At 48.8% G+C, this 22,974-nt stretch overlaps 1 protein-coding gene and 1 non-coding gene across 2 annotated transcripts; both read right to left on the bottom strand.

Annotated features, from left to right (window-relative positions):
* Positions 1-475: 475 nt before the first annotated feature.
* Positions 476-557, bottom strand: TRNAS-AGA (transfer RNA serine (anticodon AGA)). Its single transcript has one exon. It is a non-coding gene; the product is annotated as a tRNA-Ser (tRNA).
* A 3,572-nt stretch (positions 558-4,129) lies between these two features.
* FIS1 (fission, mitochondrial 1) lies at positions 4,130-22,974 on the bottom strand. Its single transcript, XM_053260292.1, has 5 exons — positions 22,817-22,974; positions 12,100-12,232; positions 11,095-11,171; positions 6,109-6,214; positions 4,130-5,380 (listed from the first exon to the last, which is right to left on the bottom strand). The coding sequence occupies exons 1-5, from the start codon at positions 22,859-22,861 to the stop codon at positions 5,283-5,285; spliced, it is 459 nt and encodes a 152-aa protein (XP_053116267.1). The 5' UTR covers positions 22,862-22,974; the 3' UTR covers positions 4,130-5,282.

Here is a 22,974-nt window from a genome sequence, read left to right as displayed (position 1 = left end):
TGCACAAGATGTCCAAGGGTCTGACTCAGAGTAAGGCAGCTTCGTGTGAACCTTTGCACACAGGAAGTCCCAGGTTCAACCCCTGGCCTCTCCAGGTAGGGCTGGGGAAGACTCCTGCAGAGTAGAGTTTTCTTACCCAGGCACTCCATATCTTAGGAACATAGGAAGCTGCCACATACTGAGTCAGACCATTGCTTTATCTAGCTTAGTATTGTCTACACAGACTGGCAGCGGCTTCTCCAAGGTTGCAGGCAGGAATCTCTCTCAGCCCAATCTTGGAGATGCTGCCAGGGAGGGAACTTGGAACCTTCTGCTCTTCCCAGAGCGGCTCCATCCCCTGAGGTGAATATCTTACAGTGCTCTCACTTCTAGTCTCCCATTCATTTGCAACCAGGGTGGACCCTGCTTAGCTAAGGGGGACAAGTCATGCTTGCTACCACCAGACCAGCTCTCCTCTCCTAAAATATTGTTTTGATGTAGTCATCAGGATTCGAACCCGCGCCGGGAGACCCCAATGGATTTCTAGTCCATCGCCTTAACCACTCGGCCATGACTACCACGTATCTACCATGATCTTCATCCTGTATCCTGCACTAAGCCTACATGGATGATCCTGTACTCCTACTATATGCCCTCTGGTTACCTGAGCTCAACAGTGCTGTCAATTCTCAAGTTACAAGCCTTCTCTGCTGCTGCCCCAGGGCTTTGGAACTCTCTTGTGCTGAAATAAGAGCATTGTCTTCTCTGTTCATTTTTAGGACGACCCTGAAGACATACCTATTTTTCCCTGGCCTCCAACTGAGACCAAACTTCTAAGTTTTAATGGGTTTTTATCTTTAATGAATTTTAAATGTTTTATATTATGTTGTAACTATACACCGCCTAGAGATTTCAGTATTGTAAAGTAAAGTGTGCTGTCGAGTTGGTGTCGACTCCTGGCAACCAGAGCAATGTGGATTTTTTTGGCAGAACAGAAGAGGGGTTGACGATTGCCTCCTCCCGCACAGTATGAGATGATGCCTTTCAGCACCTTCCTATATCACTGCTGCCTGCTATAGGTGTTTCTCATAGTCTGGGAAACACACCAGCAGGGATTCGAACCAGCAACCTCTGGCTTGCTAGTGGTATATAAATTCAATAAATAAAATTTAGTCTTTGGCAAACACCATGTACATTTACTCCCCATCACATGGAGAAACAAGCTTTTGCGGTCTTTAATTTCATTCCCATCCTCCTCCTAAGGAGCTCAGGGCAACCTACATGGTTCCTCCACACCCATTTTATCCTCAACAAGCCTGTGTGGTATGCTAGTCAGAGAGAGAAGGCCAAGATCACTTCATGATCTTCAAGGCCAAACAGGAATTCAATTCAATTTTCCCCAGTCCTACTCAAACACTGTTTACTGCACCAGCTCTTCAGAGTGTTTCTGCACAGTTCCTAGTTCCAGGGAGCACTGAAGTTAGGAGTGTCTGTTCACAGCCTGATCCAGGCTGTGAACATCAAGGGTTCTCCAACCTTGGGTCTCCAGATGAAGTTGGATTACAGTTCCCATCACCACCACCCTCAACCAGAAAGACCAAGCAACCTTCGAGGCACATCTTTACACAGAAATCAAGTCCCATTTTGATCACTAGGACTTTGTACCAAATGCAAGCTTAGGCACACTTGTCAAGTGTGGGATCTTAAATCTTGATCGAAGTACAGGATCTTGCTAGAACCTGGCGTGGGGAGAGTGTCGAACCAAAATCTGTCCAACAGGCATAATTCTGTAGTGCAAGAAGGCTACCTGGCTGTTTGGGATTACACGGCTAGGTTTTATGAAGTCTATATTTTCTTGCATACTCTTAAACTGTTAGTCTTAGCCAATACACATGCAACCTGCAACAACTGATCTGAAATCTCATGTGAGCCATTAGCAAGGAAGCGGGAGAATAGGGCACAGATGGGCAGCAGGAAGGTCAGGTAGTTTTAGAGGGTCTTGTCGGAACAGTTTGGGGGTTCTCCAGTTCCCAGATGATGTTGGACTGCAGTTCCAATTACCCCCAGTGGCCTTGACCACTGTGGCCAGGGATGACGAGAGTTGTAGCCCAACATTGGGGGCCTAAGCTTGAGATCCCCTGAAAGTGTTTGTTTTCCTTGCTCCATTGTCCTCTTCTCCCTAAACTTCCAATATCATTGGCTGTGCCTGGTTGACTGATTGCCAGAAGAACCACGTTTGGGAACCTGGGACATTCCATAGCTGCAAAACATGTGCACTCTCTGCATCTTTAGGGTGGTTTTTGATAGGAAAGGTTCTAGGCTTCCCCCAAAAAACTAAGTTTGGGAACACACCCTGTGGTCCCCCCACAACACCCTCAAAGGTCCTTCTCCCTAACCACACACCATTGTCCGTCAGCAATAAATTAAGAGATGCATGCTTGCGGAGAATGTCAATTTCCAAGCGGGACATTTAAGAGCTTTAAATCCAGCCAATCTGCTCCATGTACTGCCAGAAGGCAGAGTGGCTCAACTACACAAGGCCCCGTGGTCCTTAGTCACCAGATATTTGAGAGTTGCTGCGGTTTAGAGTCTTGCTAAGGAAGAGCAATGACCTTGACAGACCCTGATGCAACAGGGCTGTTTGAGTTTTCTTCCCTACCCAAGTTATGCTACAGTAAAGAAGAAGAGCTCACCGAACCAGGAACTGCTTTGCTTGCACTAGCTCAGCGAAACTGGAGAAAGAAGAGGGGAAAATGGATCTCTGGTGTAAGTCCAAAGGCTATTTTACAGGCCTCTGCACTCACTAGGCCAAACAGTTCTCCAGGATATGGGCACTTGTGCACGTACACAGTCACCAGTTTCAACTCTTCCCCCACCCCACGAAAAACTAGCAGTCCACACACTCTTGAAGATCAGCTTTGGCAAATGAATATGGGCTATTTTACAGCTATTAGGTGCTGTATTTACCCAAATGGAAGACTCCTCTGAATGGCGCAGTGGGGAAGTAACTTGCTTAGGAAGCAAAAGGTTGCTGGTATGTTTCCCAGACGAAGAGAAACACCTATATTGGGCAGCGGCAGCGATCTAGGAAGATGCTGAAAGGCATCATCTCCTACTGCATGGGAGATGGCACTGGTAAAGCCCTCCAGTATTCTACCAAAGACAACCACAGGGCTCTGTGGTTGCCAGGAATCAACACCGACTCAACTTTACCCTTAAAAGGTAGAGGTTAATACCTACATTTACTCAAAAGGAACGGGACTCAATTTAAGGCAACCTCCCAATGTCTAATATCAAAGGACTTGGCAAAAACCTAGTCTTGAATTCAAGTAAATACAGTACTGTTTGGCTGCTAAGGACAGTGTTAAATTGAAGGTGGTGGGTGCTTCATGGTTAGAGGGAGACACGGGAAGTGCTTGGGAATGTGGAGTTACCACCAGCAGAAGATAAAGAGCCAGTTTGGACACCTTGCTGGCTCACACAATTAGAAAAAAGGGACATAGCAAGAAGACGGAACATCTTCCAGAGAGCTCGTCTTGTGGTAGCAAGCATGAGTTGCCCCTTTTGCTAAGCAAGGTCTGCCTTGGTTTACATTCAGATGGGAGACTACATTCCCTTAGGGGATGGGCCATAGCCCAGTGGAGATTTGACTCTGTATCCCTTTATTGCTTGGGGATGGGCTATTCATAAGAAGCTGCCTTATACCGCATCACACCATTGGTTCATCTTGCTCAGTATTGTCTACACAGACTGGCAGCTGCTTCTCCAAGGTCGCAGGCAGGAGTCTCTCTCGGTCCTATCTTGGAGATGCTGCCAGGGAGGGAACTTGGAACCTTCTGCAGGCAAGTGCTCTTCCTAGAATGGCCCCATCCCCAAAAGGGAATACCCTGCAGTGCTCACACATGGTCTCCCATTCAAATGCAAACCAGGGCAGACCCTGCTGAGCAAAGGGGACAATCCATGCTTACTAGCACACAAGACCAGCTCTCCAACTGAGGGACGTGCCAGGACATTCATGGAAGATGTCCTGTCCTCTCATGGGACCCCTATAATTGTGTTGGCCGGGAAGGTCTCGACAGGACAATTCTGACACCAGCTGACTCATTAAGGACACGCCAAGAGGCAGAAATCATGACCAAGCCAGCCAAAGTCTGTATCTCAACTTTTTATTTGCATTCCTGCCTCACACCAGTCAGAGGCTAGGGAACAATAGAAAAGCACCTGTTAGATGAGCAGGGAGGTTAGATACCAGAAAGAGAAGCACTGCCATTGTCTCTAATCTTGCAGTCTCTCCACACTCATCACAGCATCAATCTATTGGCCAAGAAGCTCCCCTCTCCCAGGCCAGTTTGGGAGTTTTTCCAAGAATAACCCTCCACCATCTCAGAAGCAGATGCACTACAACAAAGCAGCCTAAAAACTCTCTTCTCCTTCACTGAATATCCTACAGACCCGAGTCTCTCTCACACACACACAAGCATACCATGATCCACTATAAGCCAAGGCAAGTGGCATTCACGGTGTGCTCACCATCTCCTCTGGCGCCAAAAAAGGAAAGGGGCAGAAATAACCAGAACCCTCATCATTAAGCGTAGGCGGGAGATGGGAAGAGAGGGCCGAGATGGGATGAGAGTCCCGTAAGCACGCAAGAGGGCGTGTACTTGTGAAGACCGGTTGCTTGTGCTTTGGGGACTTGGGGAGGGGGCACTGGTGGCATGCTCATGCGCGGGACAGAGGAACTGCGGCCTGCCAGGGAAGCGAAGCAGCCCTCCCTGTTGGAGGTAGGCTGCAGCTTTAGCATGGCCCTCTTCCCTGGCATTCAGTTGCAGCCGTGAAACACACAAGCCAAGGAAGCAGAGACAGGCTCTCTGCAGCTAGAATCCACCCCGCAGCTATCCAGCAGCAGGCAATACGGCCTTCCAAGTCCTTGCGGACGTTGAGCAGTGAACACAAGCAAGGTGGGGGGAATTAATGTCACCTGCACGCAACCACCCATGAGAAACAGAACAGGGTGTGGGGTGGGTACAACCCTGGGTTACGCAGCGTGAGAGTTGGGTTATTGGAGCTCATCCATTCTGCCTCCCCCCCAGCCCCCCCCCAAAGAGACCCCCCCTAATCTTCTATCGGAGCTGAACGGCCATTGGGGCCCCCCGCCAAGTGTGATGGGCAGCCAGGAATCAGTCAGGTTAGTGGCTTTCAGGGGAGCTTTTTTTCTTTCTTTCCAAATGGTCCTTCGGCTTCTCTGCAGCGTTCAGTTCTCAGCAGCCGGTCAGGCGGGCCCCGGCCGAGAACCAAGGGGCCAGTTAGGATTTCGACTTGGAGACCGCCAAGCCGATGAGGCCGGCCAGGCCGGCCACGCCCAGCGCCATCCCGCCGACTATCGCCATGCCGACAAGGCCATCTGTGGAGAGAACAAAAGGTATCCCGCCTTGAGCACGAGTTAAGAATCGAGCGATCTTTGGACTGCGCCCTGCCAGATGGGGGTCGAATGAGGCCTCTCGCCAAGTTGCCATGGTGACCAAGGATTCCCTGCAGCCACCTGATCATTCCCCCGCCCTCCTCTTTTTTCATAGGAGCAGAAGCCGCTTCCTAGGTGTGGAAAGATGCACTGAGGAACACTCCCAAGCCCATCATCCTCTGCTCAGTCCCAAGGGAGACCAAGCTGCACTTCCTAAAATGAAGTCCTGACATTTTAGGCACCCAGAGTTCCTTGCTGATGCCTGGGACACTTTCCCCAGCCCTGCTGAGAAATAATGGAGATATTTTAGGTAGGATTTGATCTCACTGGACACCAATGGCCAGGTATTCTGATGCCTTACATAGGAAGCTTCCATATACTGAGTCAGACCATTCATCTATCTAGCTCAGCATTGTCTTCACAGACTGGCAGCAGCTTCTCCAAGGATGCAGGCAAGAGTCTCTCCCAGCCCTATCTTGGAGATGCCACCAGAAGAGAACCCCACAGTGGAAGAACCAAGAGGAACCCCATCTCACCAACCCAGGGGTTCTCAATTTTGGGTCCCCAGATGTTGTTGGACTACAGCTCTTATCACCCATTGTTGCAAGGATGATGGGAGTTGTAGTCCTGCAACACGTGGGGACTCATGTTCAAGAGCTCCATGCACTGACCTTTTTGCATGGCCTTCTTGATGAGCTTCTCCAGCTCCAAAGCCTGGGTGTTGTTGGGCTCTGTCTTCAGCAGTCCCCGGATATACTTCAGTGCCTTTTCATACTCCTGTCACAGAGAAAGATGCAAGGCACCCATATTTAGAAGAACATTTGCAATTCGGGTTGTCCGTAAACTTCCTTATGAGAGAAAGGTGCTGCCAACTGGGTTTTCCAAGTCCCAAAAGAGACCGAACTCAGGCTAGATGGAGCATGACAAGATTAGAGCTCAGTCACTCGGTGAAGTTATCAAGGGTATGTCAAGTAAGAACAAAGAAGTCACAGGAGCACAAAGAAGCTGCCTTCTACTGAGTCAGACCTTCTGGTCCCATCTTGCTCAGGATTGCCTACACAGACTGGCAGCAGCTCCTCCAAGGTTGCAGGCAGGAACCTCTCTCAGCCCTATCTTGGAGATGCTGCCAGGGAGGGAACTTGGAACCTTCTGCTGTTCCCAAAGCGGCTCCATCCCCTGAGGGGAAGATCTTACAGTAATCACACTTCTAGTCTCCCATTCATATGCAACCAGGGTAGACCTTGCTTAGCTAAGGCGTCAAGTCATGCTTGCTACCACAAGGTCAGCTCTACTGAAGACAAGCATGCTAAGGAGATGCTTTACATAGGAACATAGGAAGCTGCCATATACCGAGTCGGACCATAGGTCCATCTAGCTCAGTACTGCCTTCACAGACTGGCAGCGGCTTCTCCAAGATTGCAGGCAGGAATCTCTCTCAGCCCTATCTTGGAGATGCTGCCAGGGGGAAAACGTGGAACCTAGATGCTCTTCCCAAATCAGCTCCATCCCCCAAGGGGAATATCTTGAGTGCTCACACATCAAGTCTCCCATTCGTATGCAAACCAGGGTGGACATAATAAGGAAGGGAGGGCACTAAGGATCACGTCTCTCTTGCCAGAGAGCCAGGCTGCCTGCAGAGAGGAGCAACCTTTAATGCCCCCCGCTCTTCAGGATGAGCTGCTACTGAAAGAAATGCTTTGTTTAAACACCTATATTGGGCAGCAGCAATATAGGAAGATGCTGAAAGGCATCATCTCATACTGCATGGGAGGAGGCAATGGGCAACCCCTCCTGTATTCCACCAAGGAAAATCCACAGGGCTCTGTGGGCACCAAGAGTCGAAATCGACTTGACGGCACACTTTACCTTTTAACCCTATGCAGCGACAGCTACTACCGAAAGGTGGATTTCAAGCGAGTTAGTCAAGTTCATGGGAAATGGGTGAGACAGTGGCTTTTAGAGATGCGAACCAAACAGGATCGCCATGTTCAGAGTACCAGGATACAAAGAGGAAACATTTTTAAGTTTTGCAGGGGCCTCTGTCCAGGAAAGACAGCTAGACCAGTTGGACTTTTGGCCTAGACATTCTTACGGAAGAGAGAGATTCCTCTGTAAGGGGAGAATGGTCACTGGCAAAGTGTCGCCCCAGAGATCCCATTTAGGGGCACCTCCCTTGGTAAAGGTGGCCAGGCATGAGGACCTCCCCTTCTCCCTTCCAGCCCAACCAAGGGAGACCATGCTAAGAAGGAAGCCAAGAATTTCACCCAGGTCAGTCACTGTGGCAGAGGGGATAGGAATGCTGGCTGGAGAAAGATGACTTAACCCGGGCAACCAGACAAGCACTTACGTAACAGGGCCGACCCATCACTTTGGGAACATTTCCGGTGAAACTGGGGGATAGCGACTTGGCCCAGTACGCCTTGAGTTGGGCAAGGTTTGAAATGGAACCTCACACAGCCAAACGGCACTATTAAAAAGGTGAAATAATTCACCCTCTAGCAGCAAACACGGCTTGCCATACGCCCCCCAATCCACCCCCCCCACTCTTCATTCTGTCCACCAGCCCCCATGAGACAAAGAGATCAAAGTCCTTATCTGCTTTTCCATCTCCACACCCCACAACGGAAAAGTTATGATGTGCAGGTCTCGTAGTCCATAAAGTGCAGATAACAGGCCTGTCTACGACCGATACGTCCAGGCACCACCCCAGTTTCTACAAGGTTTATGAAGTCGGGATTAGCTGCCAGAGATAAGGGACAGCCAAGAAATGTGAGGTGCAGGACTTTCGCCCCGACCCAAGGAACGGCTCCTTCTTCACACAGCTGGGGGTGTGGAGAAAATGGCCGCATCTCACACACACAACCTCGAGATGTGCAAGATCCCTCTGGACAGCAAATTGAAGGTGTCAACTCAATGTGCGGCAGCTGTGAAGGCGGCCAGTTCCATGCTTGGAATCATCTGGAAGGCGGCCGGTTCCATGCTTGGAATCATCTTTTTATTTTATTTACTTACTTACATTTTATCTCCCACTCTTCCTCCAAGGAGCCCAGAGCAGTGTACTACATACTTGAGTTTCTCCTCACAACCACCCTGTGAAGTAGGTTAGGCTGAGAGAGAAGTGACTGGCCCAGAGTCACCCAGCAAGTCTCATGGCTGAATGGGGATCTGAACTCTGGCCTCCTCGGTCCTAGTCCAGCACTCTAACCACTACACCACACTGGATATTATAATTCCTTTATACTAAACTATGGTGTGGCCCCGTTTGGAGTACTGTGTACAGTTCTAGTCACCATATCTTAAGGAGGACCTTGTAGAACAGGAAGAGGTGAAGAGGGCAATCAAGAGGATCGGGGGCCTAGAGCACGGCTACAGCATCTGGGGCTTTTTAGTTTATAAAAGTGGTGACCGAGGGAGGACATGATAGGGGTCTATAAAATCATGCATGGTGTGGACACAGTTGATAGAGAAGAATTTCTCTCTCTCTCATAAATTAGAACCAGGAGTCATCCCATGAAACCTATTGCCAAGAAATTTGAGACCAACAAAAAGAAGTACTTTTTCATACCATGCATAATTAATCTATGGAATTCCCTGCCACAGGATGTGGTGATGGCCACTAGATTGGACAGCTTTAAAAAGGGGCTCAGAAAAATTCGTGGAGAACAGGTCTATCAGTGGCTACTAGTCTGGTGGCTATAGGCCACCTCCAACCACAGAGACAAGATGCCTCTCAATACCAGTTGCAGGGAAGCAACAGCAGGTGGGAGGGCGTGCTCTCATCCACTTCTTGCCTGTGGCCTTCTCATGGGCATCTGGTGGGCCACTGTGTGAGACAGGAGGCTGGACTAGATGGGCCTTGGGCCTGATCCAGCAGGGCTGTTCTTATGTTGGTCTTCAGGGGTCCACACACCAGTATTTTCACAGACCACACACAGTATTTTCACGAATCCAGGCCTAGGCCCCCGCAAGTTCTTTGGTGAAAGAATATCAGTGGGTCTTCTTAAATCTAGGGCTCTCTTTTGGAGTAATGAAGGGTATAAACCATATCTAACCTATTGTTTTTAGGGGCTTGTCTTAAGATTCAGAGTTGTCTTATGTTTGGACAAATACAGTCAGTATCTGCGGTTTAGAGCTGGAGGGGACCCTGGAGGTCATCTAATCCAACCTCCTGCTTGGTGCAGGAAACTACTATAGCATCCCTGTCAGATGGCTGTCCAGCCTCTGTTCAAAAGCTCTCATGAAGGAGAGCCTCCCAGAGCATGAGGCAGGCTGTTCCACCGTCCAGCCCTCTTACTGTTAGGTAATCCCTCCAAATGGCTCATGTAAGTCTGCTTCCTTGTAACTGCAACCCGTCAGTTTGAGTCCCGCCCTCAAGAGTGGAGAACAAGTCTCCTCCTATGCACGACAGCCCTTCAGATTTGTGAAGATAGCTAGTGCATCCTGCCGGCTGCTTGTCTACACAAACATACATGTTATTTTTGGTTGACTTCTGAAACTCAAGTATCCCACTGATCGCTAGCCTAAACAAACACACTTTTTGTTTACTTCCGAAACTCAAGCCATTGCACATCCTTGGTTTCTGGCCAGTTTGGGGTGGGGAGAAGATGATTAGCACAACATTGCCTACTGCTGCCATCCTGAATCCCTTGGAAAGTCCAAACTTCCTCCTTGGCAACTCCGAAGCTGCTCCCATGACTGAAAACTAAGACTAGATCAAAATCTACTTGGGCTGTTTTAGACAGGCCACGTAGATGGTTGCTCTTTTGCCAGGTAGAGGCCATCGGCCTGCAAAAAGGTGGCCTGCTTCCGTGGTTCCCACAAGGTCCTGCACCCCTGAAGAGTCATCGTCTCTGAGCATAGTTGGGCTTTTTCAACAACTAATGTTTTCAGCACACCCGTGATAGTCGCTTCCATTGTTTGTGCTTTGGTGCCTTTCCTCCAGCTCTCTCGGCAGGGGCGTAGCTATAATAGGGCAAGGGGAGACAGTTGTCTGGGGGCCCACTGCCTTGGGGGCCCCCCCAGAGGCAAGTCAAATGACTGACTCCCCCAGCCGCACACCCGCACGGGCTTCCTTCAGTTGTATTCATCCTCCGAAATTGATGGGAGTGTTAAGACCTGGAGCTACCAGAACAGCACGTCTTTCTCTCGTACCATTACATGACTTGCATTGTCCACAATTTACAAAACCTTTACACTCTGCTTTTTGCGACCACTATTCAGCCTCGTTTAAGATTTCTTTGCTTCATGAGCTGAGCTTCAGTGAGGCGAGGGGGAGGTATTTTAAAATCTTCTCTCTGGGCCCACTCCAACCTTGCTACGCCCGTCTCTCGGCAAACTCAGGACATCCGATCAAGACCTGCGTTGGCCATGCTGTGGAGACATCTATGTGGGTGCAATCGGCAATTAGACGCCCCAGGCAACGTCAGAACCCTTGTGGGCGGGGGGGGGGGCGCACGGGAGGAAGAGCGGCTTATGATCGTGAGAGCGGTCCATGTGCAGGAGGACGTGTCAAGGGTTACGAGTGGGGAGGAGGAGAAAGGATGTCTCCCCTATTCCACCCTCCCCCACATGTTCCTCCTACGGTCAAGTCCACTGGCCAATCATTTCACTGCCAACCAAAAGGGAAGGCAGGAAGTGGAGGCCACCAGCAAGCTCACCTTCAGCCGGTAATTGGCCACCCCGAGGTAGAAGACATAGTCCCGCTGCTCTTCTTTGCTCCCTTTAGGCAACAGATCTAAGGGGGGGAAGAGAAGGAATTTTACTTGAGAAGAAAATCTCTTTTGAGCAGGGTATGTGGTCTATGGATCTCTCCCTTACCCACCCGCAACAGGCCACGAAGCCAATTTTTTAAAAATGCAGATGCCAACTCACAGCTTGCGCAACCCCACCCTGATGCCCGACAGCCAGATGCCAAATAGCCTCCTCATCGCTCTTGGACTTTGGCAAGCCAAAGGTGAGGAGGAGATAAGAGCCTCCCTCTCCGGAGGCAGCATGCCACCAGATACCAGCCGCGGGAGGGCCGCTGCCTTCAAGCCGTGCTTGGGGGCTTCCCAGAAGCATCTGGGTGGCCACTGCAGGAAGGGGAATGGGGGCTCAGGTGGGCCTTCGGACCGATTCGTAGGAGAGCCCCTTGCTCAGCTTCAGGGGAAGGAAAGTTCCACAAGCTCTTGGAGACCAATGTACAGGGCTGGCTGACCGGAGGCTCTCCAGCCGCCGCCAGACTACAACTCCCATCAGCCCCTGCCGCCGGGCACTGCAGCAGGGGGTGATGGGAGTTGTAGTCCACCAACAGCCAGAGAGCTTCAGGACAGCCACCCCCGCCAATAAGGAAGACAGTGTGCTGGGCTAGGGCAGTCATTCCCCCCAATCCCCGCCCTTCGCTTTCCCCACCAAGGTTCCCCTCTGGTCCTTCAGTTGCAACCCTGTCCTGGGGGGGGGGGGGCAGAATGGCCCAGCCCCATTTAACATGATACATTTTATTCCCAGTGCCTGGACAACGGTTTCACTGCCAGCTGGAAGCGATCAGCCACCTGGCTGCTTCACAGAGCCAACCCAGGAGGCGGCTTAGTGCAGGGAACGCCCACCCTGGCTCCCCCAGATGACGTGGACCTCCAACTCCGATCACCCGCGAGCCCAAAATGACCTCTGGCTTGGCTGCTCACCTTCCAGGAGCACAACTCCCCTCTTGATGTCCTCGCTGTATTTGCTGCGGACCAGGCACCAGGCGTACTCGAACGTGGTCCCTTTGGAAACGCTGCCTGCACTCAGCTCGGCATTGTACTTCTTCTCAAATCTCTATGGGGGGCAGGGGGAACATAAAAGAAAAGAGGGAGGGAGGGAGCTGCAGTGAGCACCACACAGAGACAGCCACACCGACCAGTCCCCCCCCTTCTGCCCCTGCACAGTTTGAGGGGCCTCTGGAACATCCATCCATCCATCACAGGCCAGTGGGGACCACCCAAACCAGCCCCAACCCCAGAAGAAGAAAGAGCACAGAGATCACCGGGCAGAGGCTAGGGTGGGAGGCTGCGAGAGATCAGCCATTTACCCCACGGGCAAGTCGTGCAGTCTCTCTCGGGCCTCTGTGTGCAGGGCAGGGGGGCGGCGGCGGTGTCTGAACCCCATGGACTGAAACTGTGAGCAGGGCGGGGTGAAGCGCCCTGCTGGATCAGGCCCAAGCTCACCCAGCCCAGCCTCCTGCTTCGCTCAGTGGCCAACCAGGTGCATCTGGGGAGCCCACAAGTGGGGCACCCCCACCTCCTATTGGCGTTTCCTAGCACCTGGTGTTCAGAGACATGCCAACACTGATCCAGGTGGAAACAGACAGGTATCCAGGCTAGCAGCCACTGACAGCCGGATCCTCCATGGATGTGTCCAATCCCTTTTTAAATCTATCTAGACTGGTGGGGGGGGGGAGGAAAATTGATGCTGTTGCTTTCCTGCCACCATCTCCATTTTTCCAAAGCCTTTAGCCCCGCCAAGGATTTTGCTTCCTATTCTTCCCATTTCACAGAGGGGGGAGCAGAAGACATGTCGCTTGCTCAGGGCCAGACAAGGAGACCACAGCAGAAGCAGTTCTTCAACCCAGTACCAACTCCCCTCCTTCCAAAGACCTTTGAGGATCTTTAGATCCTCTCCCCCACTTGGGAGTTTTTCTCCTAAGGTTACCATAAGGATAAAAAGAAATGCAAGTTGGTGGGTGGGTGGGGGACTCTCCACATTCTTTGGCACCAGCATGCCCACCGCCATTCACGGAGAGGTTCCAGCTGGCATCGACACCTCTGCTAGTGTGCCAACGTTTTGCTGCCACCCCAAGAAAGCTTTTATGGGAGCTGCGTTCAGCAGGTCAGGCTTTCGCCTGGTTGCAGATCCGGCACCAGGAAAGAAAGAAAAAACTTTGCCTGTTGGATTTCTGCCTCGAGTTTAAGCTGCAGGACCCCCACTAGAAAGAGAGGACAATCCTAGTTTAGGGATTATGTGGATAGCCCAACAAGAGAAGGGCAGGTCTACACAAAGAGAACCAACATGGCTTTCAGCTGGAAGGCCAAAGCGGAACCTGCTTCCATCTGAGCTCAAACAGAATATTACTAGGGGCAGGGGGAGAGAAGAGAATAAAGGAGATACGGATTCCAGAATTGCTGTGTGCACGCTGGCTCTGCAAACAGAAGGAAAGGCCTAGAAGACCCAACAGCTTCTGCTCCAACTATGTGGCATGGCGTTGGCCAAGGACCGGGAAGACCTACATTCAAATCCCCATTCAGCCATGGAACTCCTTGGGTGACCCCGGACCAGTTACTTCTCTCTCAGCCTGACCTACCTCATAGGGTTGTTGTGAGGTTAAACAACCAGATATACTGCTCTGGGCTCCTTGGAAGAAGAGCAGGATATAAATGCAAAGATAAATAAAACTGAACTCTGGAATCAGATGGCATAGACTGAACAAAGAACTGCAAAGGGTAAAAGCAACTGATGGCATATAGCCACCAAATTACGCAGTGGGAAATGACTTGACTAGCAAGCCAGAGGTTGCCGGTTCGAATCCCCACTGGTATGTTTTCCAGACTATGGGAAACACCTATATGGGGCAGCAGCGATATAGGAAGATGCTGAAAGGCATCATTTCATACTGCGTGGGAGGAGGCAATGGTAAACTCTTCCTGTATTCTAACAAAGACAACCACAGGGCTCTGTGGGCACCAGGAGTTGACACTGACTCGACGGCACACATTACTTTAACTGATGGCATATTAGTGCTGAACATGCATATCCCGGGTCCAATTTAAACAATACTCAAACAGTGTTCCCTCTAAGGCTTTTTTATGCCCGCTCAGTTAATTTTAGATGCCGCTCAGATAGAATCAGGGCAGTCCCACTCTGAATGTGTGTGCACACATTGTCTTGATACTGCCGCCCAGAACAAAATGCATTCTGCACGCAGATGAAAAAAATTAGAACACAGCACCCAAAGCATCTTAAATGTTTCTCACTCACACACACTCAGGGCTGCTCAACTTTGGCCCTCCTGCAGATGTTGGCCTACAATTCCCATAATCCCTGGGTACTGGTCACTGTGACTGGGGATTATGGGAGTTGTAGTTCAAGCACACCTGGGGTGCCTATGTTGAGCAGGCCTGCTCTCTCTACAACCACCACCAATTAAAAAAATTCATACCAATTACAGTCACTCTCCGCAGCAACATTGCAAAGTATCTGTCCATTAAAAGCCATCCTCACACAGGAATAGACACACTTTCACTGCCCACCAAAAGGCGAGCAGAGGTGGAGTCAAGCCGTATTGTTTTGGGAAGGCCCTTCCTGATCTTGGCGCCACAACAGAAAAGGCCCTGCTCTTTGTACCCAACCTGCAATTCCTGACAGCCAAGGTGCGCAGGGCAGAGGCTCCAATGACAATCTCCGTGTTTGGGCAGGGAGTGGGATTCTATGGGCAATCGGACTCCAGTGTTCCAGAACAGGGTCTATATTTAAGAATATGTGGCACGGTCAAGGGTATCTGAGTTGAGGATTTTAAGATATAAGCCTGACCTCGGGCAGCTGGCTGGCTGATCACCACATGAATTCCTTATCTATATTAGCATCACCTGCTGTAACTAGCAAAACCAGAAGTAGGTTATACAGCAGTAAAGAGTCAAAATCAAATTATGTGAGATAAATTAGGTGCACATGCATGATTGACGAAATCAGAGAACTCAGCTCCTCTCTGACTGTCCAAGCACAGATTTGGGGTCTCTTTTTTTAAGAAGGGGAACACCCAGTGACACGATTCCCAGATGGGAGACAGCTCCAACAGGAACAGGCTTTCCAGCCGGATCTTTTATGAAGCATGTTATGCAAGAGCCAACGGCATCAAGAGCATGACCAGCACTTCTGTGATCTGGGACTGGGCTGTCAGAAACCAAACACTGCTCTTTTGTCTCCTGTTGACAGGGAGATCTGGGCGAGCCACACAAATTGATGCACAGGGCAACTGGGTTGTTATTGTTATGGCCCTGGAGGGTCAGAGGGGACTCTTGGCTCTGGGTGTACATGAACCTCTCGCCCCCCGCCAATGCTGGGGAAAATGGGTGTTTGCGTCCTGCTTAATCAAGGGCTGGGAAGTGATCTTGGAGGAGAGTTTCACTGATGATGACGATGACGAGAGTAAGGTGACCTTTAAGCAAAGGGGGTGAGTTTCTCAAGAGGGTCACCAGGTTGGCCAAGGCCAGCCAAGGAGCTGTCCAAGTGGATGAGACGTCAACATGCCTGTCTGAAAACTCACATTGACTAAAAACAGCTTCTAAAGGAGGAGACGTCATCGGACATAAAGCGCCCTTTTCATTTCAGTTTCAAGGAAACAGAGCTGTTTAAACAACACTCCGATTGCAACACAGCTAAAAGCCTGGAAATACCTACGCGATGCTAAGACAAGGGCTCAGGCAAATCCTGAAAGAGGCTGGCAACCGAGAAGCTGGATTTAGCCCTCATCAGGGGTCAGGTTTGCAACCCACTGGGCCAAACCCACCTGCCCGGTTGCCAGCCCAAAGACCACAGGGATGGGTGCCCAGTGGGAGCATCAGCTGGACATTCACTTCAAGGTGTGGTGATTGATCCCAGGCCAGTCAGAGGGCACAGATTTAATCATGGCAGTGTAAATCATTGATCTGAGCCTCCAAGGGAAGAGAAATCAATATAAGCCATGGATTTAAAGTCAAGCTCCCCCAGTTCAGAATTCAATTACTGCAGAGCTCAGGTAGTCAGGAAGCATAAAACCAGAGTGCTGGATATTCCATGCAGGCCCGGTGGATGATCTTGATGAGATAAGACAACCACATATCCTGGATCCTAGCAACTGTAATGACTGGTGAGTCCCTGGGTCCACAAACACAAATACTTCTAGTGGCATTCATAATGAATCACTTTGGAAACAAGAAATATTTCCAATTACAGTTTTCTCTTTTTACCTAGAAGAGCAGCCTTTGATTCAGTGACCGACAAACTAAGTGTTGCACATAGAAAATATATCCATGCATGCACAGAGGGGAAGGGTGATTTTTGGTGATCCCCAGTCCCTCAACAGCCACACCTATATCGGGCAGCAGCGATATAGGAAAGATGCTGAAAGGCATAATCTCATACTGTGCAGGAGATAGCCATGGTAAACCCCTCCTATATTCTACCAAGAAAACCATATGGCTCTATGGTCACCAGGAGTCAACACCGACTTGTCAGCACACTTTACCTATACCTCCCTCAAAATACATCCCTGAAGGTTGTGCGATTCTTAGGAGGCACAAGCAGCTGCCAAGAAAAGGGGAAGGGAACTGCCAAAATTCACTCCTCCCCTCCATATGTGCAAAGACGCATTCCACGCACCCCATTCTTCATTTGGAGGTAGGTCAATGTTTCTGAAAGATGACCATGTTTCAGACCTGGCCCTATACATAAATGAAGAGCTGGAATGGATCATCTGACTTCAGACTGCGGATAGGTAGTTTCGAATAGTCTCTTGCATTAAAGAGACTCCCGTCAAACAGAAATCTAGAACATCCGTGAGTGGGCTGAGTCTTCTCCACCTCAAGTGCTAGCTTTCTACCTGCAGACAAAAATGTGCGTTTTCGGGGGGGGGGGGTTGAATTGGGACATTTTCCCCACATTTGCATAAGACTTGCCAATTTTGGTAAGGGATGCTACAAGTTTCCTCATACTCTAAACAGATTGTGATCTGAGTTAGCTTGTTATTTGATCTAGTTATACAGTGTTGTTGTTGTTTTTTAAAACATCTTCATTATATTAACCCCTCCTTACTGAATCTATTAGTTTTTCAACTAGCCAAGTAGAAGTTTTAGAAATGTTAACTCTCCCCCCCACCTCTCTGCTTGCAGAAAGTTCTCATTAAATGGGCAACATCCAGAAATGGCACAGTTGGTCTATTCCACCACCTCAGCAGTCTATCATCCCACTATAGTGCATGGGCTGTCCAGGCCTCAGTCTTAAGAGATCTCAAGTGTAGGCTTTATTGTATCTGCATTACATTCAGTATTTTCTTCCATCCAGGTCTTTTTTCAGGATTCTAGAATTGAAATCCAAGAAATACAAGTTCTAAAACAGTGATTCTTATTCACCACCTCCCCCACTTTTGCCTGAAACAGCCCTCCAGGGGTGCTGCAGCAGACACTGACTTGGGGAGTGTTCGCACATGCAAAATCAAGTGGCTTGCATGAGTGAATGAGCAGTTGCAGAACAGTGCCCCCTCCTGGCAGAGTCCTCATATCACTTCAGTTCACCTACAAGCACTTTCCATGGAGGCAGTTTACACAGGCCAGGATGGATCGTGAATGACCCTGGGCCATGCTGAAGTCCAGTTCCACTTCCTGCCAGGTTCTGTTGTCCGGCTGAAGTCCTTGGCCCTCTGCCATGTTCCCAGAAAAGCAGACATATAGCACATATTTTAATGCATGCTTTTTATTTCAAAATGAATTATGTTTAACTCATTTTATTTCATAAATATATTTTATTTTATTATGAGTTTAGAAGTTATTCGGTGAACCTAGAGTATTTTAGAATGATATCAAAGTGAAACATAAACACTAAAGCTCTGCACTCAAACTTCCTCGAAATGGAAACGTTTAATGGGGAGCTATGGATTAAGTTAGGCCTGACTGTCAGTGTCAATGAGCGAACTAGGGGCAAAAAATTATCTCTGGAGGTCAAACGTAAGTGACATGGTAGATCATGAACTGTCCTTGTGACACCTCACCATGAGGTTTTGAGACGTTTGTATCCAGATGATCAGCCCGCCAGCATCACTTGGGGGAAACTTTCAGCACACACCCCAATACCCCAAGCTTCCCAGAGGGGTCCCTCTAGCATCTTGGCACACAATAATCCTTCTGTCTTCATGTGGGAATTGACAGTAAAAGAGGCCACCTAGGATAAAATATTCAAGTGTAACACTTCTCTTCTTTACACAAAACGACAAACACCACACCGTCCAACCAGTACCAGTTTCACTCCAACTGAACTGTCACAGCTCTCTCCTCCAAGCTGCATATGGAGCCCCCAGTGGACAATCACCATGCTGCTGTTATTTTATTTATTTATTTGATTTCTATACCGCCCTTCCAAAAATGGCTCAGGGCGGTTTACACAGAGAAACAACAAATAAGATGGCTCCCTGTCCCCAAAGGGCTCACATTCTAAAAAGAAACATCAGATAGACACCAGCAACAGTCACTGGAGATACTGTGCTGGGGGTGGATAGGGCCAGTTACTCTCCCCCTGCTAAATAAAGAGAATCACCACACTAAAAGGCACCTCTTTGCCAAGTTAGCAGGGGCTTTTGCTGCCTCGACTACATTCAATGCAAAACCTCCAGAACTACACAAGCAATTGGATTGCTGTGAGGAGGACCACCAAAGTGCCATCCATCAGAATGATGGAAGGGATTTGAAGGTCATGCCTGCCCGCTTCCTGCGCAGTGCAGGATATCCACAGCAAGTGCATCTACAGTTACTCTTCTCCTCTGTGACCAACATACAGCTTTTTGTTACCCTGAAATAAACACTCTAAATTAACTCAGGGTTATCCCCATAATACAGAGGAGTGGCAATGGGGGTGAGAGAAAGAGGGCTTTCTCGATAACCATCATCTTAGTTCATGGTAGAAAGGAGATTTGAACTCGAGTCTTCCTGTCTCACTACTCTCACAGGCAAACTTACTCTGGTAACAGCACTCACCGTATGCTTGGGGATACATGTTATAAAATTCTTGTTCAACACTGCTGTAGCACTAATCCCCCATTTCTGTTGTTGCTACCACCCAAAGGGAGTAGCGAATTGGAGCATGGAGGACCTAGCCAAATTGAGTTTCCAGAGTTATGGTTTTGTAGGCCAGTAGGACATCATGGGCCATCAAATTTCCTTGGGTTTTTTGGAACTGCCACACCCTGCAACTATCCCTATAAGCCAAACATTTCTTCCCTTTAATTGAACTACCTAACCACAAACATGAATACAAATATTTTCTAGTTCTAGATCAAGGAAAACTCCTATTTCACCACAATACTGAACTACTGTTCTAATTGTAAATATTTAGACTGACAAACGTATGTCCAGGATGTATGTTTTCCATGTCACCGAGAAACCCTGTTCTGTCCAGTCCTTGCTTCTGGAAGAATTCTGAATCTTTATGTCTTCAAGTAACTAATCTTGGAGTGTCATGCATGTACAGTGCAGGAGCCAAGCAGAAATCCTTAATTCCACAATGGCTCATCCAAGTAGCGAGATTTTATTGGACGAGAGATACGGGGCTCTATAACAAAAGATTTGGGATTTCCTTCCAGAATACAAAGACTCAGTTTAGCTGCAAATAAATATGTTTTCACGATAGCAAACAGTTAGTATGAATTCTTCAGAAATGTGAAGAATTTGATTTAAAGCACCCCCCTTTTGTGAGATTTAAGTCATTCTATCTACTGACATAATCAAGTCATGGAACATATGAAGCTCCCTTCTACCAAGCCAAACTTTTGCTCCATCTACACAAGGGGTCCCAGCTCCCACCATTCCCTCAATAGCCCAAGGTAGAACTGAAACTGGCAGCAACTCCTCAGGATTTCAGAAGTGGATCTTCCCCAGCCCTAACTGGAGATACCAGAATTAAACTGGGGACCTTTTGCTTGTTTAGGTCACTCATGCATAGTCTTCCAAGACATGGCATGCACATTTTAAAAACTATATTGATATCTCTGAGGGTTAGAAATGTGATTTAACACATATGGCATATGCATGTTCCAACTTCAATCCTGCACTACAACTGTGTTTCCAGTGAACTAGAAAAAGCATTCCACTTCTTTCACTGGACATAGTCAACATCTCAGTTGTAAACACAATGCACAGTACCAAGCAAGGCTCTAACTTGCAATAAGAGCATCACTTGGGAAATCCCAAAAAGGTCACATCTAAGAGAAAGTAATGACTAGAGTCTATGTCAAGCATAAATATTAAGACAGGAATCTCAATAAGTTCCGGCACCCAAACAAACATATTGAGGTTCTAGCTAAAGTCATCAAAAGTGATTTGGTGCCCCCTATTGGATTTAGTTCCTATGCCATTTACTTTCACACCAACACCATCACATATTTCTTCTGGGGCAGCTTCAAGTTAACATGCAAAATTATGCCCCAACTCCTCACAGGAACAGGCCAATGGGGGATTACTACTCCAATGCTCCAGCATCTTCATCAGCCCCCTACTATCTTCTAGTCACGTATTAAAAATGCTAATCTTGACTCACAAACCGTTCTAATACATCTACAAGATCATTTCTCCCAATTCAATCATAAGGGACTGCGCTGCTCTTCTTTTCAACTCATAGGCCATTTTCAGTCTTTCCCTATAGGCGTCCTTTAAGCAAATGTCTTAAAGGTAGCTCCTCAAGATAATTTATAATCAAATATGGTGCATTCTTTCCTTGATGAAAATAGTGGTGCCAATAGTTGTTGGTGCAGTACCAAAAGAACCTGAACACCATCTCGACACCCTGGCTATTAATAAAACACCACATCCACTACAGGAAGCCACACTACTCAGGACAGCACAAATACTATGACAATAACTTTAATTTCTCTTTAGTTATCTTAGACCTTTGGAAAGGGCCCAATAATTAAAGTACCAAATCCAGTCAACAACATCTGGTAGACTGTGTAAATAGCAAAACGACAAACTTCATTTGCTAGCCACCCCATAACAGATTGTTCTCTGAGCGGCTCACAACAATATGAAGAGGGCTCAGAGCTTTGTGATGCAAGTTCTTTGCTACACTAAGTTTTACTCTGGTCAGTCAGAATAAAGTTGTGAAAATAACCATCCTGGTACTTATTTCATCTTACTGAAGTTATGAAAATATGATGGGGCAGGGGTCCACAGGGGACACTTGAGAAGCTGAGGAGTCTATCGCTGCAAAAAGGTTAAGAACCCTTGCCCTAAAGAGTGCAACCAAAGGGTAGTAGCAGGCATGTTCAAGGACACAAAGTTTGTGCAGGATCCCAAGGCTCAACAGGCAAGTGCACTAGACCAACTGTGCCCCAGAATCCTTTGCAACATGCAGCAATTGTATAGCAAGCATGCAAAGATTTCTCAGCAGAGAATACAGAAGAGAGCCTGCAGTGGTAGGAAATTAGGGCATCCACCAAGATAAAATGGTTTCTCTTCAACAGAGGTCAGCAAAGTCAGCTCAGCCCCTGAAGGCTGCACTATGAACCCAATGGAAATGAGAGGACAGTGGGAGCGGGAGCTGGATAACCCAGTGGATCACTCTGGAGTAGGGAGAAGGGGGGAGATGCCTGCTTCGTTATATCTCTGAAACATTCTTTCTTCAAAATCTGAGTACCAGTTTCAGGGGTGTAACAGGAGGGAGCGCATGTCCTCAACTCCTGCTGTAGGCTTCCAGTGGCATCTGGTGGGCCACTGTGTGAAACAGGATGCTGGACTAGATGGGCCTTGGGCCTGATCCAGCAGGGCTGTTCTTATGTTCAAAATGATCCTCCAGCTTTTTTTTTTTTTAAAGCTCTCTCTCTTTCTGACCAAGAGCTTATAGAAAAGACAAGAGCATTTGTAAGATGAGGAAAGTCTCTCGAAGGAAGAAGATCTCTCCCACACACAGAGAATCTCTACAGCAATATTTCCCAAACTGCACGTTGCAAAAGAAGAGTCATAAGACACTAATTAAAGGCTCCTGTGAGGTCAAAATACCCACCCACACAAAGGAGGCTGTCCACTGCACTGGCCATGAGTCACTGCTCTGGCCTACCTCTTTCCAGACCACATAGAGGAGGTCTATTTTTCTTTATCGCCACATGAGCAGCGATTCGGGCCTCATTCCCTTTCGGTTTGAATGTCAAGAATAGGGTGGGGACTTTTCTAAGGAGGGAGCAAATTACTCTCCAGCGATATAATATATATATTTAAAGGAGTTTTAAGGCAGGGGGGAAGAGAGACAGCCACTTGGGGAGTGCCAGGGTGTAAGTGAGGCGAAGCGTTTTCTAATTATGCAGGAAGAAGCATCTCCCAAGGGCGAGGCGAAGAAGTCGGCGTGCGGAGCGGGGAGGGCTTCATAGCCGGAGAAGCGCCTGGCTGGAACGGGCCGCCAGAGCCCATCGGGTCCAGAGCTTTGTTCCCAAGAGCGGGCTGAGAGAAACTCACAAGCAGAGCACGCAGGAAAAGCATTCACACACACAAACACACCCAGCTCTGTTTGTCTAGCGTCAGCAGCGGCTGCTCAGACAGGTACACTACCCCTGAAGCTGGAGTCTCCACTTAGCCAACCAAGCAAGAGCAAGCGAGGCCGCCGCCGGCGTCCCGAGGAAAGGGCGCCGCCACTCACCTGCAAATCGTCCAACGCCACCACTTCGCTGAGCACCGACTCCATCGCGGACCAACCCAAGAAGCCGAGCCGGAAAGGGAAACGGAACTCACTTCCTGGTAGCTGCTCTAGGGCAGAGGAACTCCAACTTCTATGACCGCTCCTTGCCCCCGCCCCTT

This window comes from Hemicordylus capensis, chromosome 6, assembly GCF_027244095.1.
Source record: "Hemicordylus capensis ecotype Gifberg chromosome 6, rHemCap1.1.pri, whole genome shotgun sequence".
In the NCBI taxonomy this organism is placed as follows: domain Eukaryota; kingdom Metazoa; phylum Chordata; class Lepidosauria; order Squamata; family Cordylidae; genus Hemicordylus; species Hemicordylus capensis.
This window is presented reverse-complemented; position numbering and strand designations above follow the sequence as displayed.